Source organism: Pelodiscus sinensis, chromosome 11 (assembly GCF_049634645.1).
Source record: "Pelodiscus sinensis isolate JC-2024 chromosome 11, ASM4963464v1, whole genome shotgun sequence".
In the NCBI taxonomy this organism is placed as follows: domain Eukaryota; kingdom Metazoa; phylum Chordata; order Testudines; family Trionychidae; genus Pelodiscus; species Pelodiscus sinensis.
The window spans coordinates 49,537,391-49,562,530 of NC_134721.1; the positions used below are offsets into that span (position 1 = coordinate 49,537,391).

A 25,140-nucleotide genomic window follows, 5' to 3' on the forward strand; every position below is an offset into this window, starting at 1 on the left:
CCATTTAAAATGTTAGACTAGAGATTGGCATTTCAAAGCAGCTGGTCTGGGTATGATAACTTCAAACACAATCAATATGTTTCGCCCCCCCCCCCCCCCGCCTCCCCTCGCAAATGCAGAATTCTAACAGATGATCGTTCTGAGTATCTGCTTAAATAGATTTCTTGTTTTCATTGCTTTGCGACTTCTCCCAAAGGTCTAACACTGCAGTCAGCTGCAAACATGCGAGAATGTATTTCATTCTGGGTCCACCCACACATGACAAATGTTCCGTGCTGCTCAATGGCTAGTCAACAAGAGTAATGCTAGGGGAGCCTGGGAGTGAGGTAGCTATGTGGATCACAGGCAATAGATATGGCAACACATCTTTACAAAGAGTTTATAGCTCGGAGACATAGAACAGCAGTGGGTACTTGGCGATAGATCGAGACGTCATATCTGCTTTGCAACTAGTGAACCCTTGGTTATGAATTTCTGTCTTGCTGCTGCTTGTACAGGGTCAGAGACTGTTGTAAATCTCTCTCCTCCTAGAAATTTTGTTTGGAAACCTTCCAGCTGCTTAGTGGTGTCGGCCAGATCATGCTTTCGAGGGTGATGCACGGAGAGCCCTCTTCCCCATGCAGGTCTACTCCAGACCACGTGGAAGGGAAGGTCAGTGAATCTATAGCGCTCTCTCCTTTCTGTGGGGCCTGGGGATCTACATGCTTGGTTGGGAGCACAGGGGGAGGAGCGAGGGAGGGCCTGGGGATGCACATGGTTCTTTTAATCCCCAAATCCTGTAGCAATTCAGTTCAAAATTTGAATACAGACCAAGGTCGTGTTAGCGTTTATGGAGGACCCTTTCTGTACTAGGGAACCCCCACCGTGGAAAGGGAGCTCGAGTCGATTTTTCCTGCTCCCTCCTAGGGGAGAGAACACAACAGAAGCAGAACTAACAAGGCATTGGTACTTATTGGGAAGGGAATGGGGGGGGTTGGGAATTTGTCCAAAGCCCACAACTGAGAGTCTCAATAGAACACATTTGTTGGCACATTTATTCTTAAGGAAATAGTCAAATATCAGCACAAAGGGCTCTTGGGCCTCCAAAACCCAGCTTCTTAAAGGTGTATGGCGTGAACCCCACACAAGAGGCTAATGTAGTTGTCTAGTCTGTGCAGAATCACATGATATCTTGCCTACTCAGTTCCCAAATGGACAGTTTCTTTCTGCTTGTTTTGTTTTCCTTTTCAGGCTGTTTCTTTCTTTTTGCTTTATAAAACCCTAGCTGTATTTCCTGTATGATATATAAGAACATAAGAACGTAAGAACGGCCGTACTGGGTCAGACCAAAGGTCCATCTAGCCCAGTAGCCTGTCTGCCGACAGTGGCCAGCACCAGGTGCCCCAGAGAGGGTGGACCGAAGACAATGATCAAGCGATTTGTCTCCTGCCATCCCTCTCCAGCCTCTGACAAACAGAGGCCAGGGACACCAATTCTATCTCGTGGCTAATAGCCTTTTATGGACCTAACCTCCATGAAATTATCTAGCTTCTCTTTAAACTCTGTTATAGTCCTAGCCTTCACAGCCTCCTCTGGCAAGGAGTTCCACAGGTTGATGCATTTTGGAACTGAAGCAAACCCCTCTAGTGAGCACTGATGCATGCAGGGCTCTGGAGACCCCTGGATCTAGTCAAGGCCAGTGGATCTTGAGATTTTTACCTTGGGCCCTCTTGGATCTTGCACACACACTCTCTCTCTTCTCCCCTGTTGGATCAGAGAGCAGCAACTATTGCTGACCCTGATTCTTATTCAGGCAAACGTCCTGCTGAGTGAGTGGAAGCACAGTTTGTCTGGCTCAATAGTGTAGTGCTCTCCTAGGACACAGCCAGGACAGTCCTTCAATAACAAATAATATGTTGTGCTGCTATGCTGAAGACTTCATGTGTTTTACAAAAAGGCCTTGCCGAGGGGCTTATCCATTTTATAGTGGGGAAACCAAGGCACATCTCACTAAAATGATTCCTCTCCCCCAGGATCCTACAGAAAATCATTGGCAGAGCAGGGAGTAGAACCAGGCCATATGTATTCCTGCATTGTGCGTTAATGACAAGAACAGAAAACTGGCTTAGAAAGGGACAATATCATATTAGGTATGGGCCACTGGATGCAGACTGACACCTGCCTTAGTACTGCCTCCCCCAGAAGGGTTGTGCTCCCCACCCCAAGACACGGGGCTACCATCAGCTCAGCTCTCCCTTTAGTAGCGACTGTGGATATGCTGCTGTATAAAAGATGCTAGTTACATTTTAACCACCAGTTTTACAGCAATCTAGATGGCATGATCGTTAAAAGCCTGGCAGCCGCTGTTACCTTGTCCATGGCATTGATGCTCCAACCAAGGCTAGTGCTTCTGGAGGAAACTATAGACAACTCTACTGGGGGCTGGGGGGATCTATTGGAGAGAAAGCCTAATCTAGCCCAAACTCCAACTATTAGCTTAATTTTTACCCACCCCATGGAATAGGATGGGCGCATGTGTCAGTGGATAAAGCATTATTCTTGCTCAGCTCTGCCACTAGCCTACTGGGTGACCCCATACAGGGCATTTCAACTCCCTGCCTCTGTTTTGCTCCAACCTCTTTAGACTCAAAGGCCTTGTCTACACCCAGACACCTTGGAAAAATTAATCTGGATTAACTCTGGGAGTGAATTTAAAATGGATTAAAGTGCAATCAACTCTTGTGTGAGCACTTTCATTTAGAATTAAAGTGGCCTTAATTCAGTTTATTTTATGGGTGACATTTCCCTGTTTATATAAGTCCTAAAGTTTTTGAACAGAGACTGTCCCTGGAGATTACCCAGCACACAGGGGGCATAGTTTTGGCTGGGGTCTCCGGACACTACCATAATATAAACAGATAACAGAGTGAGTTATGCTGAAGCAACTGGGTTTGATATCTGGAAATCATGGTCCATGCTCAGTTTTGATATAAGTAACATTATTTTAGGTGACACGACCCTCCCCAGTGGATGGGTCTTTTATACATAATTAAATACAAACACGTTTTCCCGAGAAGCGTGGCTCAATCCTGGAAGAGGGTGCTGTAAAACAGCACTCAGGGATGGTAAAGAAGGTCTATTAATCTTCTGAAAAAGCAACCTCTACCACGATATTACAAAGCAGATAAGCAAATTATGCCTAGAAAGCACGAGTCTGATGTTAACTAAAGTATGCATGGTGGAGGTTAATGTCTAAATACCAACAAGGAAATAAACATCAGTGACTTACATCCCATGTGATATGTGTGAACAGTGACATGATTTGCATGAATTACTGCACATCAAAACATTCCTTTATCAGTGACCGTGCTTGCTGCTGTTCAGTTACAGCAGGGGGCTTGAGCCTGAGCTGCTAGGAACAAGACATCTGTCCCTGCTTGGGAACTAATTGATCAGTGGGAATCTGGCCACTGACTTTGAAAGGGAGCAGGATCACTTAACACTGGCTCCCGTCAACTCTCCATTGTGCTAAATCCTGAACTACTTACTCAAACTTGAGTTAGCTGAACAAGGGCTTGAGGTTTGGACTCAATCTTAGCAAGATGCTATCGCTATGATAAAATCCCCAGTTACATCGCGTGCTTTCTTGGATTTGGCTGCTTTTAATCCTGTTCCAGGCTTTTTTCTGTGCGGCCTCTCTTTGTGTGCCCAAGCAGTTAGTTCTGTAATGGGCTGGCAGCATGTGACATTTAATGATGTATGCAAACCAGGGACTGGTGATAACATAAGCGATGCAGTCACCCCTCAAGGGTTTGCAGCATATCTCTTTGTAGACAGAAAGCAAGCCGAGGCCTGAGGCCGGCACTTCCCCGCTCCTTTCTAAGCTCTGTCCTTTTCACCTAAGATAATTCAAGTCAGAAGAGATCACTTTGCGATGGGGCCTTGATTGTTCCCTCACAACCGGAGCAGTCTGGGCTTTTTTGGTTAAAGTTACACAATCATTTTCATATAATTACTCAAGCCTCCAGGGTATAAAGTGATTACCAAGCAGGGTCAGAAAGTATTTCTTCCACTCCCCCCTCCCCCAAGTTAATATTGCACAATAAGGCGGTTAACTGCCTTCCTCCTCCTTTGGCCTGTGTCAGAGACAGGCATTATTCAGAGATGGAAACTCTTATACTCCGTCTTTTACAGTTGTACAGGCGTTTCCCATTCCTTGGCTCCTGGTTAGACCCCAAGTGAACGGGGCAGGTTTTGAAGAGCCCTGCACCCTGCATGCTGAGTTGATCTGAAAACCCGAGGGATAGTGTCTGTGTGGGCGCGGCCGGGTGCAGCACACAACAGAAAATCTGGCTCTTAGGGGCCACTTTGAAAATCTCAAGATCCATTGGGAAGGAGGGTGCTCAGCAGTTGAAAATTCAATGATAAGGAAACAGTCTGACCTGTCGTCTGAAGGATCTGGGCAGTAGGAGCGTGGCCTTCAGACGGGTGGTCTGATCAGAAGCTTGGAGCAGACACTGCACTGGAGACATTGAGCTCCTGCCAGAGCTTTGTTCTGCCCAGAGTCTGAAATAGCCCAGCCCCTCTTGTGCAGGTTTTTCTATGGGGCTTATTGCCAGAGCATCTCAAAAGGTATTAACAGCCCTGTAAGGTAGGGACTATTGCCCCTGTTTTACAGATGGTGGGATAAAGCCCAGATCCACACAGCAGCATAGGCTCTGGAGCGCTCAGCCTCGCCCACCTAGATAATCACCGGAACAACAGTGAGAGCCGCAAAGTCTGAGTTAGACACCGAGGCTCTCTGGACAATGAATAGGGAGACACAGGTGGCTTAAAATGGGATCCACAAAAGCCAGCTCCCTGGGCTGGGAGCGGCCTAAGCTAGCCACTGGGCGGTGCTGTTGAGAGGAGGGTGTGCTAATTCCCTCAGAAACAGCCTTCTGTCTCTGCACTAGGGATGCTAAAAATTGTGTCTGTATAAACCTGTACCTGCTGAAACATGTAACTGCTCTGTGGGAGGCAGGTGTGGAGAGCTGGCTTAAAAGCTGGCTCCCTATGCATACAAGCTCCTGCCTGTCCGTCTCTCCCCTCCCCCGCCACCTAGGCAGCTCTGGGAGCTGGCACGCATGGAGAGGCAGCTTAAAAGCCGGCTCCCCACAGGTACCAGCTCCTGCCTCCCCCTCTTTGATAAAGAGGCAGCAGGGGGATAGCTCTGGCAGCAGGGAAACAGGGGGACTCCACGCTGCTAAAAATAGCAGGGTAGATGGGGGGAAGCCTTATTTGGGTGTGTAGGCTACATATATAGCCTAGGGTTGTGGTGTGTCTGCATTCTGCTGTCCTTCGCAGAACCTTCCCATCTACACTGCTGTCGGTAAATGTGCTGAGGGATGTGCTGCGTGTGTACCCTATGTGCCACCATAAGGTACCATACCATTAGAGCACATGCCCAGAGGCAGAAGCGTAGGCGTGGAAAGAACTTCTACCATGAAAAGTTCAGAACTATGTAACTTTAAATGTAGAGGCCTATGGAATCTGGTGGGAATTTTCTGTGTCACAGTGGAGACTAAATAGAGTTTTAAGTACCTAAGTACCTCTGTGGACCAGGACCAGAGAGGATTAAATTGATTTGGCCAACGTGACTGACGCAGGAAATGGCTCTGGACTGAGCCAGCCTCTCCTGGCTGCTTTTGTAAAGCTGCTTCCAGCTGGAGCAACGGTGCAGAGAGGGGTGGCTGAGTTATCCTGCTTTTAAAGCCAGCAAAGAAATTTTCAGCAATGTAAGGGCTTTGTTCTTTGCATAAACCATATCTTCGTAGCAGCGTGCGTTTCTCCTAGCAGCCTGCATATATTTTCACTGCCGTATGACAAGTGGAAGATCTGACGTTAAGGTCACATCCATCCAGTGCTGCAGTCATGAGTTGCTGCAAGGAAAGCAAATAACAGCGGAGATCTCGGCAGGCAGCAGTAGAACATTAAGAAAATAAAAACAAAATTGGTCCTGGGTGGAACTGGGATTTAACTAAGCTTCTAACCTCAGCAAACCTGTACTGCCAGGCGGTCCTGCATGGCATTGGGAGCAGGGCTGTGGTGGGATTTTTTAAACCTTTTTCTTCGTTTTCCTTTTAAGCCAGGAAATACGATGCAGATTTTCTCCTCCTCCTCCAGGAGAATGTTATAAAACAGACGAGTTCATTGATTCAATATGTCCAGCTTTTCCCCTGCTTTGGAGAGGAGGGTGCTGCAGGAAGGGGGGGTTCAGGGCCAGGCTGGGGACCCATATCTTTCCCATTAAAGAGTAAATATTTCCAGGATTCCCCCTTTTCACTCCCCCTCCCCGCTGGTGTAAGGGGGCCACATGGCCTGATCTCTGGCCGGTCTCAGCGGGGCGTCTCGCCCATTGCAGAGGGCTGCAGGCAGGTCCTTGCCCCCCGTGCACGTTTCACCAGCGAAGCCGCCTCCGGGCCGGGTCCTGCCCAGTGATCGATGGGCCATCGCCCCGGGCGCTCGGGTCAGACGAACCCTTCGCGCTGTTGGTCAGTTTGACTGAAACTTTCCGGCCCCTCCCCTCGTGGGCGCCGGGATCGCCCCGCTCCCAGCCGCGGCGCCCGCACCGCAGGGTAAGTGGCTGCGGCCGGCGGGGGCTCCGCAGCGGACCGAGCCAGGGCGCAGCGCTGGGCCCGCTCCCCGAGCTGCTCTGCCCGCCCTGCGCACCCCCCGGTAGGTCCTGGGCGCGCTGCTCCGGGCACGTTGCCTTGCCCAGCCCCGCGCCCCCCTTGGCACTGAGAGCCCCGGCAGCATCCCTGCAGCCCTGCCCCTGGGGAACGTGCCCAGAGCGGAGCCCCCCTGCTCGGGGCTCGAGCCCTGCAGGCGAGCCTCCCCAGAGCCAGTGCGCCCGGGCGCGGCGACGGGCCAAGCGCTGGGTCCTGGCGACCGGGCGAATCTGCAAATCTTCGCCGGACGCTGCTGCTGGCAAAGTGGAAATGTGTCCGGGAGACTCGCTTGATTGAAACCAACTCCCGACGGGCAGGGAACCCTCCGTGGCTGGCGGGGAGGGGGCGAGGTTTGCAAACCAAATGACACCTAGAACAAGGGGAAATTGGCAAACTCGCTTGCTAGCCTGGCCTGAGCCTAGTGAGCGCTCGGGCGGAGTTTAAAAGGAAATCTGCGCCTCTGTCTGCCTGTAGAAACAAGGAATTAGTCCTGTGGCACCTCCGAGATGCACAATATAGAATATATAGCGTGAGCTTTCCTAGCCAAAAGCCACCTCTTCAGATAAGCTTGAGTGGAGAAAAAAGGGGGACTCTTAGAACTTAGAACAAGAAAGGAGAGTGGGAAAATGTACCTGCTAATTGTAGTGGCAGTGCTAATGAGGCTAATTGAGTGGGCTGGAAGTGTCCCATACTTAGCTTCTGAGAGCCAGGGATTAATGCCGGCTTCTCAACTTTGCTGTGGACTTTCCTAAGCAGTGGCATGTGACGTGCTCTGCAGATACATTGCACTGTGACTAGGGAGAAACATCCAACTTCTTGCTGAGGGAGATGAGGTGCGTGGCAGATATTTGCTGGGAGGGAAGGGGAATGGGGCCATTCTTTCTACTGAAAAGAATAAGAATCCTCAGTGACTGCTCAGACCTTGACAGCCAGTCTCTTGTTTTTCTCCTATCCACCCACTCCCTCCTCTCCTTTCCTTTTTTCCTCTTTGCAACTCAGAAACTTTGTTGGGCTCTCTCTCATGTCTAGAGTTGAGGAATCTGAGAGGTGGGTGGAGGGTATAATTAGACATGCCCATTTGTACCCCCTGCTGCAAGTTCCTTTGATCTTCCTGGCTCTGTGATAGCAATTGGCCTTATTCTAATTCTTCCATTGCAGAAAAAAATGTTGTTGAATCACTCAGTGCCTAGAGAGATGGTACCGTGTATTTGTCAGCATGGTTTCTGAAAGATCAGCAGCATCTAACTTTTCTGTATTATTAAATCCGTATTCTCCTTTTGGAGGGCTCAGATATTCTATATTCCAGAATCAAAATACAGAACTATGTAGCACTTTAAAGACTAACAAGATGGTTTATTAGATGATGAGCTTTCATGGGCCAGACCCACTTCCTCAGATCAAATACTGGAAGAAAATTGTCACAACCATATATACCAAAGGATACAATTAAAAAAATGAACACATATGAAAAGGACAAATCACATTTCAGTTAGTCTTTAAAGTGCTACATAGTCCTGTATTTTGTTTCAGCTACACCAGACTAACACAGCTACACCTCTATCTATATTCCAGAATGTCTTTGTAGGTTTCAGGTAGGAGAAATAGTTCAGATATGACTGATTTTGGATCAGCATCAAATCAAGTGTGATTGATATGATATTATAGATATACCAGTACAACCCACAGTGTGGACTTATTATAAGAACATAAGAATGGCCCTATTGGAGCAGATCAATGGTCCACCTAGCTCAGTATCCTGTCTTCTGAAAGTGGCCAATGCCAGGTGCCCCAGAGGGAATGAACAGAACAAATAATCATCAAATGATCCTTCCCCAGTCACCTGTTCCCACTCTACTGGTATAAAGATGCATGATAATGATATAGCTCATTTCTCTTGGGCCTGGGCTTATCAGTTAATCAAAACAACCACATGCATCTGCCCCCCCCCAGCCCCGCTGCCTCTATATCAGAGGCAGCAAGCGGGGGGAGGCTGGGGCCAGTGCCCCTGAGGCCGGCTTTTAAGCTGATGCCCCACAAGCATTGGATGCCACGGAGCGGCCTGCCCCCCTCCCCCATCCCAAGCTGCCGCCTCCAATAGAGACTCCCCACAGAGGCAGCGGGAGGGGGGGCAGGTGGGAGCACTGGCTTTGCTGAGTTGCCTCCCCCTCTCTGTGCTGCTGTTTCTATATCAGAGGCAGTGGCATGCAGGGGGTGGGATGCCACAGCAACCTCTGTCTGCGGGGAACTTGGGCCCCCCATGGACAAAGGCTGCTGCCTCCCAAAGGCTGCTGTCTCTGATACAGGGGCAGCAGAGTGGGGTGGCCGGATTATTTGATTATTACATCAAATAATGTAACCACTAAGATTTGGTGCAGTTATAAGATTATTAAATTAAATGATATCTACTGTTTCTAGCTTCCACTTGCGATTTCCCGTGTTTATGCATCCTAGTGTCATATGAGCTCTTTTCACCCCGGTATCACATGGGGGGGGAATAGGGTTCATGCTGATTGTCCACCACAACCCCCAAATCGTTTTCTGAGGTGTAAGTATAGTCCATGGGCTTTGGTCTCAGGTGTAGCATTTACATTTAACAATAGTAAAATGAATGTTGTTTGCTTGCACCCAGTTTACAAAGCAATCTAGATTGCTCTGAATCAGGCTAAGTCTGCACTTAGAACCATGACACCAGTGCTGAGCACCCGTGTACATTAGTGCAGGAATTCGGGGGGGGGGGGGCGACTCCTGCTGCCGCCCTCTGCCAGACCTCCCCGGTCATCCCTGAGGCTGTGTCCAGTGATGGTGGGAAGGGGCGGGACTTGGGGAACGGGACTCCCAGGCTGGGAGGCGCAATTGCTCCAGCTGGGGGTTGTTCGTAGAGGGGGAGTTTGAGACCCCTGAACTAGCACTTTACAGAGCTGTAACTTGCTGCACACTGGGTGCTTTTTTCACACCTCTGACTGAGAAAGTTACCACACTGTGACTTGCCAGTGTAGACAAGCCCTTAACGACCTGCCCTTCTCATTATTTACCACACTCACTAGTTTTGTATCATGTGCAAACTTTATCAGTGATCATTTTGCATATTCTTCCAAGCTCTTGATATGACTATTTCAATGTCTTAGGGCCAAGACTCCATCTGTGGGGGAACCCGCTGCAAATAGATCTGCTTGGTGCTGTTTCCCTGTTTACTGCTTCATTTTGAGACCAATTAGTTAGCCAGTTTTTAATCATTGCACATACACCACGTTAATTTTATTTTGTTCTATTTTGTTTAAATAATTTAAGTCAAAAGTCTTACAGAAATTTAAGATGCTCTGTCACTTGGAAACTGGGTGTCATTCAGCTCTGGTACCATGATATTTTCCGAGTTTATTTTTGTTTTGCTATACAAATCAATCTTCCCTGGCAAGTGAAAAGGGGTTTCCATCAGATCTGGGAGGTTGTGCTGTGGAACCAGCTTTTCCAGCCAGGATCCATGGATTTCAGCTCCACTGTTTACAGTAGTAGAAGAGAACATTCAGTTCCTAGCTAGTTGACTTCACTTCCCCCTACAGCTTGCCCCACTTTGCCTCTCAGACCACAGATCCCTTTCCAGACTTAAAATTAAATGCATTTTTGCATTTATTTTTGTTTGCGTAGGTGTCTATAGAGTTCTCATCACAGGAGTATCTGCTCCCAGATTTAAAGAAGTGTCTAAGAAATGTACATAGGGGCAAATATAGGTTCCTCTCATTGCCTTTGTCTTATGCAGGTTGAGTACTTAGGTTGGATATACTTCTTTAGTCAGAGTACTGACAAGCCTGCTTAGGGGCCTTTCCCACTTCCTTGAAAATACATAAATAGTAAGTAGGCAATTGGAGTTCTGTTACCAAGCTCTCCTTCCACTGTGGGCACCATCTTGCTGTTTTTACTCGGGACCCGATCCTGTAGGTCCTACACAGTGAATACTCCAACAGACGTCACATTTTTACTGAACTGTCCTTGATGTTTTATTTTAAGGCTCCTAATTGGACTAGTTTGGGACCAAAGAGCTAATTCAAAGCTCCCATCCATCTCTCTAATTTTTGTTTTCATGTCCATGTCCTCGTCCTCCTCCCCCAAATAAAGCTGTAGCAGGGTGGCCTGCCCTTAAGGGCCCAGAGGCCTGGGGCTAGCCAGCCTTCTTCAGTCAGACCCACCTGTGCCATATTAGCTCCTAGTCTAGGGGGCAGGGCTAATTGGACACAGCCTGAGAATCTCTTGGGCCTCATCAAAAGAGTGGGGGGGGGGAGGAGAAGAAGAGAATGGAGTCACAGGGAGCATGATCGGGACCCCATGGGAGTGAGCTGGGAGTCCCTGGCCTAGCCCAGGTCAGGGAAGGCTGAAAGACGGCCTCCAGGGGCGGAGGCTATGAGCAGGACCCTGGGGAAGCAGCCTAGGAGTCACAGCTCTCACCAGGAATAGAGACTGGAAGGGAGCTCGGAAGAGGTTGGGAGCTGGGCCCAGAGAAGGGGCTGACGAGGAGCCAGAGTGGGGCAGAAAAGCTGTGTGTGGATGTTAGTGTTGCCCTGGAAATGGTTAGCCCTGGGGGAATTCTGCAGCTCTTGCATTTGGAGCATTCGTAAAATTGCAGAATTTCCCCCAGGACTGAAGGGTTACGTTTTAGTGAATGACTTGGCTGGAGGACAAAGCTATGGCCGGCAACAGCTCCAGCCTGGGTGGGGAAGGCTGCAGGGAACCGCCCTTGGAGGAGGAAATGGAGGCAGGGCGCACCTGCAGTCCTCTTATTCCCTCAGTGGCTGCAAATCTAGCAATTAGCCTCAGCTGATGAGACAAGGAGTTTCCCTGTTAACTCCTTGGTGGCTGGAGTAGCCTAGGGTTTATACACTAAACCGGTGACAATGCGCTGCTGCCTAAAACATGCCCCGGTGTGCCTGCTTTCTCGTTCTTTGTCTTCCTCTGTTGCTGCGTTGGTGGTTCTGAGGTAAAAGTGCACTGTGTGCTTTCTCTGGGCCAGACCCTCTCGTACTGTGTGTCTGTGCAGGAGAAAGGCCTTTCCGCATGAGGAATGCTCGCCTCCTTGGTGCGGCCTCGGATCCGGGCTACATTCTTCCCAAGGGAATAAGCAAGTTTCACTCCCTTCAGTCAGGGGATAGCCCCAGTTTGTGGCGAATGTTGAGACCCATTGGGCCTGTGCGTCCACACAGTTGTACTTTGTCCCATGTAAACCAAGATCTTCTGGCAGGCGGGGCACTAAAAGGAGCCATGCTGCCCTTAGTCGAAACTCCCCTAAGCGAGGTGGTACAGTCATAGAGGTGGGTTTTCATGTGGTCTGGTGAGTGTCCCACTGTAACATCCACAGAGGCGGCAAGAGAGCATCCTGCGGAAAGGGCCAGTCACTTCCTCTCTTGTTCTGGATGTGCCCTCCAATCAAGTATGGTTGCTTTCCCACAGAGCGCCATAGAGATGTGTCTGTGAGATTCCCAAAAGGCAGGCAGCATGTTGCATGGCTGACATTTTCCCCACAGTTCTGAGTTTACTAGAGCCCTACTCCTTTCACTGGCTGCGTCTAGACTGGCATGAATTTCCACAAATGCTTTTAACGGAAAAGTTTTCCGTTAAAAGCATTTGCGGAAAAGAGCATCTAGATTGGCACGGACGCTTTTCCGCAAAATCTAGACGCGCTTTTCTGCAAAAAAGCCCTGATCGCCATTTTCGCGATTGGGGTTTTTTTGCGCAAAACAAATCTGAGCTGTCTAGACTGGCCCTTTTGCGCAAAAGCTTTGCGTAAAAGGACTTTGCCCGAACGGGAGCAGCATAGTATTTCCGCAAGAAGCACTGATTTCAGACAATAGGAAGCGGCCAGTGTAGACAGCTGGCAAGTTTTCCCGCAAAAGCAGCTGCTTTTGCAGAAAAACTTGCCAGTCTAGACACAGCCACTGTGTGTAGTCAGATCCATTCCCAGAGGGCTGTCTCCCATACCTTATATGCATACGACAAGACCAGAAAAGATCCTGAGTCTCTTTAATCCAACTCTTATCTCATCTTACATGCCCCCGCAATCCGTGTGATTAGATGAAGGCCTTGATATAATGATAAGGTCCCATGAGTTTCCTTTTGTGTTGGTACCATCTTTCCCTAGTTCTCTTGCCCTTGCGGAAGCTTGGATTTCCTGTTGGCTATGGGGCACGATGTTAAGCTATTTCTTTTTGGCTGGCTTATGAGCCCAACAATGAGTTAAGAGCTGGTCTGCCAGGGAGTGAATTGTTTGATCCCGATTACACCATTGTGTTCTCTCTATAAGAAAGTGAGCTGTTTAAACAAACAAACATGGTGATGTCCTGCCAAGAGAAGGGCGAGATGGTTTTTTTGGAGGGCAGGTGAAGGTCTGCATCTTCTCCCACTGCGGTCGGTGAAGTTCTATTAGTTTTTGGACTTGTGTGTTACAAGCCCTCCATTACTATTCACCAAAATCAAGCTGTGCTAATTTAACTTCATCTTCCATGCTGCTTTAAGAATTGTATACGTTGTCTGACTGACTTACTAATGAACTCTCTATGTGGATTGCTTCCAAAATCAGACAGGAGTTTAAATATTGCCCTTGACCCGTGTATGCAACTCCCATTGACTTCACAGTCCAGATGCGATCTCCAGGCTTTCCAAGTAGAGGCAATGTATGGAAGTGTGTTTTTGACTGAGATATGACATTTGTGGGTGCACTACAGACGACGACTTTCACCAGCATGGTCACAGTTTACGAATGGGCGGTGCAGGCAATGACAGCCGTGCTGTCTCAAACTGTGCCAAGTATACAGCATCCCAGGGATGTGGACTGAAACGTAAGCTTGAGCAGCATTTCCATTACTGACGGTAGAACAATTGAATAGCAGACTATGGGCCTGCTGGCCCACGAAAGCTCATCATCTAATAAACCATCTTGTTAGTCTTTAAAGTGCTACATTGTCCTGCATTTTGGAATAAGCTATTCTGGAATAGTTATTCCAAAATAGCTTATTTCGAAATAGCACGTCTACACTGCAGGGAAACCACAAAATGAGTCCGAGTCAGGCTTCCCTAATGTAGACATGTTAACTTGATTTAAAGTCCCAGGAGGAATAACTTAGAATGGCCCTGGTGAGGGGCTATTTTGAAATAGCAGAAAGGAAGTGTCTACACACGCCTTATTTCGAAATAGCTATTTTGGAATAGGTGTATTCTTCATATCATGAGGTTTACAGTAGTCGGAATCAGCTGTCCGTTATTTTGAATTTATTTCCAAATAACTTTGCTTCATAGACACACACACAAATGTTCCAAAAGTCGTAGATTGAAAAACTTTTAAGGTGTTCTCCTGCTCTGCAAAGCGACTAGGTAAAAATTGCACCTTTTGGTGTAATTATACCTTTTGACCTGCTCCCCCTGCATACTCAGTCTGCTTTAGGTCACTAACGTGACATTTTTATTGCTCTTTTACTTGTGTTAGTCCTTTGGAGCAAAGTAACTCAGAATAAGCTGGATACATAATAAGCTTATCCCTGCTTGTACTGCAACAGAAATATTTAGTAAGGCCTAACTGGTTAATTGTTGCATTTGGAGCCATAATAAATTTGCAGAATTCCCCCAGGACTGATTCAAGGAAACAGTTGCATTGGTGTCAGCCAGGGCCTAATTTGACACAGAACTTGTATACCAGTGTGTGAGAAGGAAAAAAAATGCTGCTTGACTCTTAGGCTTTGTCTGCACTGGAGAACTAAAGCCTTTATGGGGTTGTTTGTCCTGGACTTGAACCAATGTAAGCTCAGATGTTTCAGTGCATCCATGCTCACCAAGCTGGATTGATTTAAGATAGCACCAGTTTGGATTCAGTGTATCTAAATAATTTCAGCTCCCTTTCCCAGTGTCCAAGCTGAGTTCTTCATGGTGCATTTTGAGAAATGCAGGTGCCACCCATCTGATTAACTGAACACCCTCAGCTGCCAGCATGTTTTTCCACTGGTGGTGCATATCCACACATGCCTCAGTACATAGAACAAAATTTATTCTGCACATGGATGGAAAAAATTAGTTGGAACATCGGTGGGCAATGATGTGAATTGAAGAGGTGGAGAAGCCCACCAAGTTGTCCAGTTTATTTGGAATACCCGGTAGTAATAAACCAATTCAGACTGAACTGATTAGTGTTTAACCAGTTATGAAACCCAATGAACAGTAGTCCTGGCAGTTAGAAAAAAAATCTTTTTGTTTTCATTTTTTTGGACTGAGTACCTTCAATATGGAAATTAACAAGACCCAATGAGTTTGGAACTTTCACTGCGTTATTAAGCAGTATCTTTTTGAGAAAAGAAGCACACTTTAAATATGTGTCATGGCCTGGAAAAGATGCATTCCTTCTGCACATCCTGATTTAATAAATTAAAGATTATTTGGCTTTGTTTAGAAAGGAATTGAGTATTTTAAATAATTAAGAAGCTTGCCTGCTTACAGGGATATTTCAAATGGCAAGCATTTGTTTATCTAGTTGTTTGTTTTAAGGTTTGCTTTTACTGTATCATTAACTGTAACGGACTCATTCCAGCTGATTTGCATGCAGGCATAACACCACTGAATTCTGCATGCAAAGGGAATGCCAGATCTTAGTTTAGGCACAAAACTCTCCATTAATTTATTTAACTTTATTATTTCAAAATTTCCTTTGCAATAATGGCTTTGCTGGAATGGAAAGCTACTTGTGCTGATTATACTGTGTAGCATCACATTCTGCCTTGGTTTTTATACCCACTGCAATGCCTTTAATTAGGGTTTGCACAGGGAATTTGCCAGCACAGATAACTGCTTACTAAGGAAGTTGCTAATCCAAGATCCAAATCACACTCTCTGTATTGATGAGAATTGCACCAATAACTGAGTCAGATTCAGTGACTATAAAAAAGGCAACAAGATCTGGCCTTAGGTGGCTCTTGGTTATTCATTGCCCTGAATAATTGTGTCCTGAGAATTTTTTTAAAATCAGTTTGAACATGCAGTTTATTTAGATGAGACTCCACTCAACCTATTCTCTCCCTTTGTTTAAAAAAACCCCTTTGTAATCAACATGATGTACCAGCCCAAAACCTTAGCAGAAGTAGAAAATTAGGGATAATATGAGTCACATTATAAGCAATGCTGGAAACTTGGAAGGGAAATCACTTGCAATAGCAATGGGTTTTCCTATGCAAATAGCTTTGGGGACTACCTCTCAATCATGCATTGATAAGGAAATGTCAATGGATTCATTCAGTAATAGGAATTGCAGTATGTTATAACATGCTGCAATTTGCATTAAACGTGGGAGGCAAAGTGTAAATACATTTTGCTTTCTGGCATGCTCTTGGATTACTGACATGACGTCCTGCTTTGATGTTGTAAGAATTTGCCCTGAAGAAAAAACATATTTCAATTTTTTTTGGTAAAATATCAAGATTAATAGCAGGAGTACTTCACAAGAGAGAGAAATTTCCTTTTGGGATTCTACATTCATTTCAGTTTATTTAGGACTAGAAGATTTACCCAACATTGCTCGGGTCCTTAACTTAAATAAGTTTTGTTTTTCTTCATTTAAATCATCGCTCTGGAGTGGGGCTAGGGATGAGGGGTTCAGGATGCAGTCTGCCCCGGGGTGAGAGGATAACTCCAGCCCTCTCTTGCTGCAGCAGCTTTTATACCCTCTCTGTGGTTGCTGCAGTTGCAGTGGGCACAGCTGGGGGATGGGTTCATATCCCCTAACTGGGGGACAGACAAACACACAAACAAACAGACACACTGACAAACTCTCTGAAATATACAGTAGATAGTTATCCCTTTCTCCCCATTGCTGCTCCCTTGTGGTCATTCTATAGTATAACAGTCCCTCCTACCAGACCCCTCCCTTTCCATTTTATGAGAAACAGTCCAATTCCAGGCACATCCCACTGTCCCAGCACAACAAACCCTGACCTTGCTTTTAAGTTATGATAAGAGGAAGCTGCATGCCAAATTTGGTGGTCCTAACTCTTACTGTTTAGGAGGAGTTCTTGAACAAATGGACTCGTTTACAAATGGGAAGACAGACACACATTTTAAAAATATATAGTCAGAAGATCATTTTGATTTCTTCCTCCTAGAACAGCATGACAGAGAATGAGCTGAAATCTGTATTCTATTCAATAGGGAACTTGAGTCTCAAATATATAAGATGTGTTAAGGGACATGAGATATTATTTTACAACTTCCCTTTTGGGCTGTCAGTTGTTTGTTTTGAGATTTAGGAATAAAGTAATACTATGAAATGCAACACAACTGTATACAAATACAAATCCTTAGTCAAGTTACCAATAACAGCTTAGATAATTAAAAAGAATATATTTTAAGTCTTCTTTACTCTTCATTCTGGTTTGTACAGATCTTTCAACTTGGACAACAAATATAATCAAGTTAGTTTCACTTTTGTTTATAATTTCTGGTTACTTTGCTTATTTCTTAGATTACATAGCAGTCCCAGCCTCTGGGAACATGTTTTCTGAGTAATGTCTACTACACTTGGTTCTTTGACTATAATTGGGGTTGTTAGGTACTACTACAATCATCATCAACTTAGGTTCTCAAGCACTAAAATAATAATGCAGTGATTAAGTTGCTGGGAAATATTTTTTCATTACAAGAAAATAGTCTCTACTGACATTTTAAAATAACAGATTTTCAGTGGCTGTTTTTTGTCTTTTAGTTCTGTCAAAACTTGTTGGCCTAAATCAAATTTGCTATCAATAGCACCCTCATGATAGTATGCTATTGGACTCTCGTCCTACGATTGATAGGCTGAAAGTGGGCTGTCGTGCTTCAATAGGGATGAAATTTTGGTTAATGGAGTTCTGAGTGAATGCAGCTATTTACCCTATTTTATCACTAGCAGATTTACCCTGCATTGTTCGGGTCCTTAATTAATTTTTTTTGGGTGGGGGGAATAAAAGGAACATGTAAATGTTTTATTGAAATGATTGTATTTTTTTCAAAAAATAGTGTTATTTTTATGAAGTTAATTTTAGTAATTTTTTAAAAAATGGGCATTTTATTCATCCCTGTTAATCAGGGAAGGGCAGGTCTTGGCCTGCGAACTGGATATGGTTCTCCAGGGTTAGTCCCTGGTGGGCCAGTGTCACTATGATTACCTGCACCTCCACAGGTATGGGCGAGGGCAGTTCCAGTTGGTTGCAGATTGACATTCCCAGACAATGGGAACCGCGGGAAATGGTGTGCCGGTCCACGCTGCTCCTCATAGCTCCCATTAGCTGGGAATGGCAATCCGCGGCCAATGGGAGCTGCAATCACCTGTACGTGCAGAGGCGCAGGGTAAATATAGCGGTGGCGGCCTGCCAGGGGCTAACTCTAGTGAATCGCTACCATTTTATTACACAACTCTGCTATAAACTCTTATTCTCTGTTTTAACATAAAAGGGCTGTAGTCAATTTGGTTTCCAATAACGTTGACTTCAAGTTTTCAAACCTTAAGCATTGATTTAGCTGTGCCAAAACAGAGCATGACTCCCAATATTTCCGTTTTATCTCTTTTCTGTGAGGTTTATTGAGAAGCAATCCTATTCCAGATTCGTCCTATGTTTCTGGCTCATCTTTGTTCAGTCTCTTTCAACATTCACCCAGTTATGTCAGTTTTGAGCCCTGTACTTTTGTGATTTGGTGATTCTGTCTCTTTTCTATTTGGTTTTATGAGAAGCAATCCCATTCCAAACCATCTGTTTTCTTGGCACAACCAAGCCCTTACCTTGCTTTAAGTTATGATAAGAGGAAGCTGTATACAAATTTGATGGTCTTCCCTCTTACCATTGAGACGTTTTTGAGCAGACAGACAGACGGACTCTCTCAAATATATAGTAGATTTGCAGGATTGGAGTCTGGTCTTTTAGGTGTGCAGTGGATTTTTGGTTTTTGTTGTCCCATCTCCCCCCTCCCCATCTGCCACCCAGGCCTCTCTGCTCTAGTACCTGATCATTAAATTATAGACACATCCATTAAAGGAAACTGAGTTTTTGAAAAATGGTTTCTCCAACTGGAATCCTGTTTTGTCCTGTTTTTATTGTCTGGCATTTTATTTTGCAGGAGTGAATGTAGTCAGTATAAAACTACTTTTCCTATTAACATGGATATTATAGCTGTGAGAAAAGTTGCATTGCTGGCAACACAGGACTGGAAAATCAAAAGATGAATGTTTGTCTTGAACATTTTGTGGTTTCTCCTAAAATTCTTTGTTTTCTCCCTAAAACAAAGGCTGTGCTTTGTTTTTCGTTAGACTATTATGAAATTCTGCTGGGTCATTGCTGACTGCTGATTCTGTGCTGAAAATGGCATGACTACTCTGGAAAAATGGCCCTTTTACCAGGCAAAGAAAGAACATTGCAGATTGTTCCATGGTGGAGTTGTACCTCTTTTGGCCATAAAATAGCATCTGCTGGAAGAACTGTGCACTCCAAGGCAAAATGTCAGTTATTTTGAAATGTTGTGAAAACTGATATTTTCACACAGCCCTCACTTGGAGGATGTTACCGGGCTGACTGTTCTTCAGCTATACTTCCACTGAAGCAATGTTTGGAAAAGCCACTTTCCATTTTCCCTTTTTAAAATGGAATTTCTTAGTATTAAATACTGACTTCAGGTCCACTCTGTCGCACATTTTACTGTGGTATATTTGGAGTAAGATGTAAAATGGATTTATTTGTTTCATTAAAGATCCAATGAGTCTTTCCTTAAAGATTTGTATATTTGCATCATATCTGGAGAGAGGCCTCAGCCCAATTGTACCAGGCACTGCGCAAACGTCTAAAACAAAAAGACGGTTCTTGTCCCAGAGAGCTTACAGCTTACGCATAAGATGAGACAACAAGTGAATACAGCAAACACAGGGGGAGAACAAGATAACAATGAGGCAGTTCAGGTCAGTGTGATAAGCAGTGGACGCTGGAGTGTTGTCGAGCCGTTGGGTCTAATGCAGGCATCACAGCAGAGGTGGGATTTGAAGGAGGACTGTCCTGTGGCCGAGTGGCTTTTTATTGAGAACTCTTCTTAGGCATTAAGGATGGCCCAGGATGGAGCATTGAAGGGGCTTGTTGGGGAAATCAGACAAATAGGCAATGAAGACTGGCATCATTGGCAGACTGGAGGGCAGAAGTCAGAGGCTCCATTGTGTAGTAGAAGATGGGCAGGCCATGAAGGGTCTCCTAGCAGTTTGTATGATGGTATGTTAACTTCAGTATGATGGGGCACTCTACAGCTCAGGTTATTGGTTACCGAATAGGGATCCTTCTCTAGCACAGTGCAGTGGCTAATAGTAATTCTCATGCGATGGCTGCTTGGCAATTTGAGGCATGTACTGGTGGCTTCAGTTAAATTCTTAAGAGGCAATCACGATTCCTTTGTCTTTTCTGGTCTCTTCTAAGCAAGTCGGAGGCAGGCTGGTAGAGAAGCAAGTTGCTTTCCCCTATAGATTACAAGCAGCCTCCTGTTTTTAGAGACATCTATTTGTAATTATTCCTAAACACTAAAATCCCTGTGTCTGCTCCCCTTTTTCCTTGCTTGGTAGACTGTAATCATTATGACTGAGCAAGATAAGAATTCCTGAATGGTAATATAACTCTTAAATCCATAAGAACATACGAACGGCCGTACTGGGTCAGACCAAAGGTCCATCTAGCCCAGCATCCTGTCTACCGACAGTGGCCAGCACCAGGTGCCCCAGAGAGGGTGGACCGAAGACAATGACCAAGCGATTTGTCTCCCACCATCCCTCTCCAGCCTCCGACAGACAGAGGCCAAGGACACCATTTTATCCCCTGGCTAATAGGCTTTTATGGACCTAACCTCCATGAAATTATCTAGCTTCTCTTTAAACTCTATTATAGTCCTAGCCTTCACAGCCTCCTCTGGCAAGGAGTTCCACAGGTTGACAACACGCTGTGTGAAGAAGAACTTTCTTTTATTAGTTTTAAACCTGCTACCCATTAATTTCATTTGGTGTCCTCTAGTTCTTCTATTTAGGGAACTAATAAATAACTTTTCTTTATCGGCCCTCTCCACACCACTCATGATTTTATAGACCTCTATCATATCCCCCCTCAGTCTCCTCTTTTCTAAACTGAAAAGTCCCAGTCGCTTTAACCTCTCCTCATATGGGACCCGTTCCAAACCCCTAATCATTTTAGTTGCCCTTTTCTGAACCCTTTCCAAGGCTAAAATATCTTTTTTGAGGTGAGGAGACCACATCTGTACCCAGTATTCAAGATGTGGGCGTACCATAGTTTTATACAGGGGCAGTAAGATATTCTGGGTCTTATTTTCTATCCCTTTCTTAATAATTCCCAACATCCTATTTGCCTTTTTGACCGCCGCTGCACACTGTGTGGAAGTTTTCAGAGAACTGTCCACGATAACTCCAAGATCCCTTTCCTGATTTGTTGTAGCCAAATTCGCCCCCATCATACTGTACGTATAGTTGGGGTTATTTTTCCCGATGTGCATTACTTTACACTTATCCACATTAAATTTCATCTGCCATTTTGTTGCCCAAAATCCACTACAAAGGGGTTCTACAATTTTTAAAAAATAAATTGTTCTGGTTAATCTCATGCTCAGGCAACTTCTGGACAGCAATAACTAACTAACTAACTAACTAACTAACTAACTAACTAACGGCTCTCCAGTCAAACAATCTAGGGCGTTCACTTTGGAACAAATGGCTTTCTCCTAGTAGGCTGTATAGTAGTATAAGGAGCTGGGCAGAAGGGAAGTGGGTTTATATGTTACGTATGTGAAGCTTCAAATTATCTTATAAAAAGCAGGTGTTGCCTGCAAGGTCCATTAAAAGTGAATGACAAAAAAATTAAAAGAAAGCAAAATCCTGCATCATAACTGCTTTGCTTTGCACTATTCTGGCTGTGAGTGATTGTTCACAGAGTGTTTCTGTTTCCTGTTTGTTCTGTCGCCTGGATGAGGTCTCAGATTCTCCTTCCGCCAGGATCCCTGGCTGCTGCTCTCCTTTAATCTTCTGTTGCAACTCTTCCGTGGAGAGCGTTTCACAGATGATATAGTTTCCCTCTCTTCACATCTCACTGTCTTTGCCTGGGAAGCAAATGGAAGCCTCCACCCCTACGCGCATGAATTATTGCCAGATAGGTTTATATCCTCTTTGTCTGTGAAATGTACTTGAAACTGTATGAGCATTTGGGGAGTGGCAGGGTAAAATGGATATTGACAGTGAATGACTTTACATGCTGTTTTCTTGCAAGAGGCTGGCTGGAGACACAAGATAATCACTTTCTAGTTTTTTCTCTTTTCAAAATATCTGGGTTATATACTCAAACACACAACAGCATCAAATCAGCCCTTTTCATAAAATTATATGGGGTTTAGGTGTGTGCTGATTCTAACCATACGTTATTGGTGGGATTAGATGGCAAGGGTGATGAGTTATTTTAGAAAATCAGTTTCATTGATCTTCAGCGCCTGCTCTGTGTCCTGGGGTAATGCAAAGCAGCCATCCATCCAGTTTATCTGACCAGTTCAGTTGGTGAAGGATTCCTTTTCCTTGCTGGTGTGGCATGAAACACAGCGGTGAATGTGGTCCCGGATTTTTTACATAAAGAGACATTAAAAAAGGAATGACATGTGCCAATGTAGGCAAGGCCTAAATCAGTTCTTATGACTGAATCCTCCTACTCAATGACAAAGTGGTGAGCAAACGGATGCAAATGGAGTTTCCTGGAGAAACTGAAGAGGGTAAAGTTACTGCAGAGGGTAAAGTCACTTTGCCTCCAGTGTACTTGTTGGTGGACACCAGGGGATAAACACAAAGTGATTTGCAACATATGTCATTTTCTGTGAGTGTCCAGCCACTTGAGGTGGGATACGCACATCACCTTCTTCTTAGTGTAGATCAGGGTTGGGAAACCATTTTTTGGGTCATGCGGGTCCGGGTCTGGGCAGAAGGGGTTGTAGGAGGTGGCAGGGGTTTGGGGTGCCTAACTGGCTCAGCTCCCAGAGGTGGGGCACAGCTGGTTTCATGCTGCCCTGTACTTTCAGGCACTGCCCTCTGCCTCTCCTATTGGTTGCAATTCCTGGCCAATGAGAGAAACAGGCTCCACCCTCTCAAGCAATTGCAGGGACAGAGCTTCCCTGAGCTAGCTTCCCTGTGCTGCCATTCCCCTGCCAGGTCCATAGGTTCCCCAACCATGGTGTAGATGATAGGGTTGCCAATGGCAGAGATGTCATGGTAGGGTTGCCGGTTTTGGTTGGACATATCCCTAGAGGTTTCATCACATGACATAATCTTTAAAGATTAATCTTTCATTCTAGAGACTCCAGGACAATCCTAGAGAGTTGTAACCCCCATGGTGCAGATGAAGCACAATTTTTGACTTGAGCCATGTAGTTCTTTTCTACTCATAGAGGTGCCTATACTTTGAGGTATGCTATCTTCTCTACTTCCGTAGGTGTACCTGTATACTGAGGTAAGCTAGTGCCCTTCAAAAGGTATGTGCTCAGAAAGAGCTACCACCCCTCTGTAACTAAGGATGTTAAAATGCAGATAATCAGCTAATCGAATAGTCGATGGAATTTCCATCAACTACTCGATTAGTCAATAAGGAAGGGGAGCACTCGCTACTCCCACTGCGGCTCTGTAATAGGAGTTGGGCTGTTTAACTTCTCAAAGCACAGGCTTCTGTAAACTGATGCAAAAGGAATTATAGTGCCGCCAAAGAGATAAGGGCGTTGTTGGAGTCAAAAGGCCAAAGTTCACAATTTAGGGTGCGATGATCCCTGCCTTTATGTAGATAACCGTGGAACTTAGAGACACTCCTGACCAGGCTGCTTGCACTCCAGGGCTGTGTCTACACTGGCAGGTTCTTGTGCAGGAACAGCCGATCTTGCGCAAGAATCCACAGAGTGTCCACACTGCCCGCCCGCTCTTGCGCAAGACGATTTACAGTACGGCGTGGTAAGAGAGAGCTTCTTGTGCAAGAGCTATGTTCTTTTCTATCAAGTGTAAGCTCGCTTGCACAACAGCTCTTGTGCAAGAGGGCAGTGTGGACGCATGGCAGGGGTTTCTTGTGCAAGAAAGCCCTATGGCTAAAATGGCCATCAGAGCTTTCTTGCACAAGAGAGTGTCCATACTGCCATGGATGTTCTTGTGCAAAAGCACATCTCGCACATGGCAGTGTGGATGCTCTCTTGCACAAGAGTTCTTGCACAAGAACCCTTGCGCAAGAAGTTGTTGTGCAAGAACCCGCCAGTGTAGACATAGCCCAGGTGTTCAGACGCTAAGGTGATGGGCACAAATTGAAAGCCCAAGACAGAACACAAGGGGGGAGGTGTGCTGTGCTTCCTCTCCTGCACACACCATCCAAGAGTGGTTTTGAGCACACTCTGCACTGGGAAACCCTGATGGGCAGCACTGGGAAGAGAGCTAGCGACACCTGCTGCTCCGCTCTGTATGCTACACCCAGCATCCACAGGCATCACACTTCCAGAATTGGGTCACTGAAGACCCTCTCCTGCTCTGGTGTAACAAACTGGTCAGTGCATGTTGAATGTCTCCCTGTTTGTTCCATACATAATGGGTGTGAGTCGGTTTAAGCTTGCACCTACAAGAGCCTAGCGTTTTAGCTCAGGCTGTAAAGGCTCATGCCAGTAGCTTAGGAAGTCCTTAGTTCAGTTCTTCATGTTGGCCAAATTGACGAGTGACAAATTTACTCTCCCATGGAGCAGAGTTAGCCACTAAGTTGCTAGTGAGTGTTGGTTTCTCCCAGGCTGCTCCTGCAAGACTCTGTGTGTGCACCTCCTAGAGAAGCCAGTGAGAGTTTTGCATATGGCAGGATTGAAGAATCAATGATCATGGTTTGTAATAATATCAGTTTCTGACTCTGAGGTGCCCAATGAAAGTCTTAAGCTGCCAGTTGCAAACGACCTGCCTTTCATTATACCTAGATGACTGACTGGACAGAGAACAGTCCTTTGAAATTCTAAGCTGTTTCCTTACACATCACAGGGGGTAAGAAGTGAATTAACTATATCATAGGCACATGGTACTTCCCTGCTCGGATTACACCACAAAATCTGGGCAGTTCCTAGGACAGAGCTGGGAAAGGGAACTTGTGAGTGTAAGAAACACTTGGAAACAGAGCACTAGTAACATGACTGGAGACAAAAGGTTATAGGAAAATTTAACTGCATCTACAGTCCTGCACATCTACAGGTTAGCAGAAATTGTGGTTAACTAGATGCTTATAGTGAATGTATTGTGACTGGTATGAAATAATTTGGCTTTAAGATTTAGTTTTGCTTTATATAATTTGTTTTGCTTGGTGTAGAGATTATACCTGACTGTGTTTTAGTTCTAAACTTTGTACTGACTTTGTTTTTCACATTTACTTTCTAAAAGATAATCACAGGT

The 25,140-nt window shown here is 45.5% G+C and overlaps 1 protein-coding gene across 6 annotated transcripts in view; it reads left to right on the forward strand.

Moving 5' to 3' along the window:
- Window positions 1-520: 520 nt before the first annotated feature.
- Window positions 521-25,140, forward strand: part of FBLN2 (fibulin 2) — a 186,096-nt gene continuing 161,476 nt past the window's right edge. The window contains exon 1 of one of the 6 annotated variants that reach the window (XM_075939673.1): window positions 521-651. In XM_075939673.1, the coding sequence (XP_075795788.1) occupies window positions 580-651 (72 nt within the window). In that variant the 5' untranslated portion in view covers window positions 521-579. Of the gene's footprint in view, window positions 652-6,258; window positions 6,597-6,677; window positions 6,697-24,784; window positions 24,943-25,140 lie in introns of those variants that run through there. The other 5 variants (XM_006125827.2, XM_075939675.1, XM_075939677.1 and 2 more) reach the window with 5 other exon arrangements.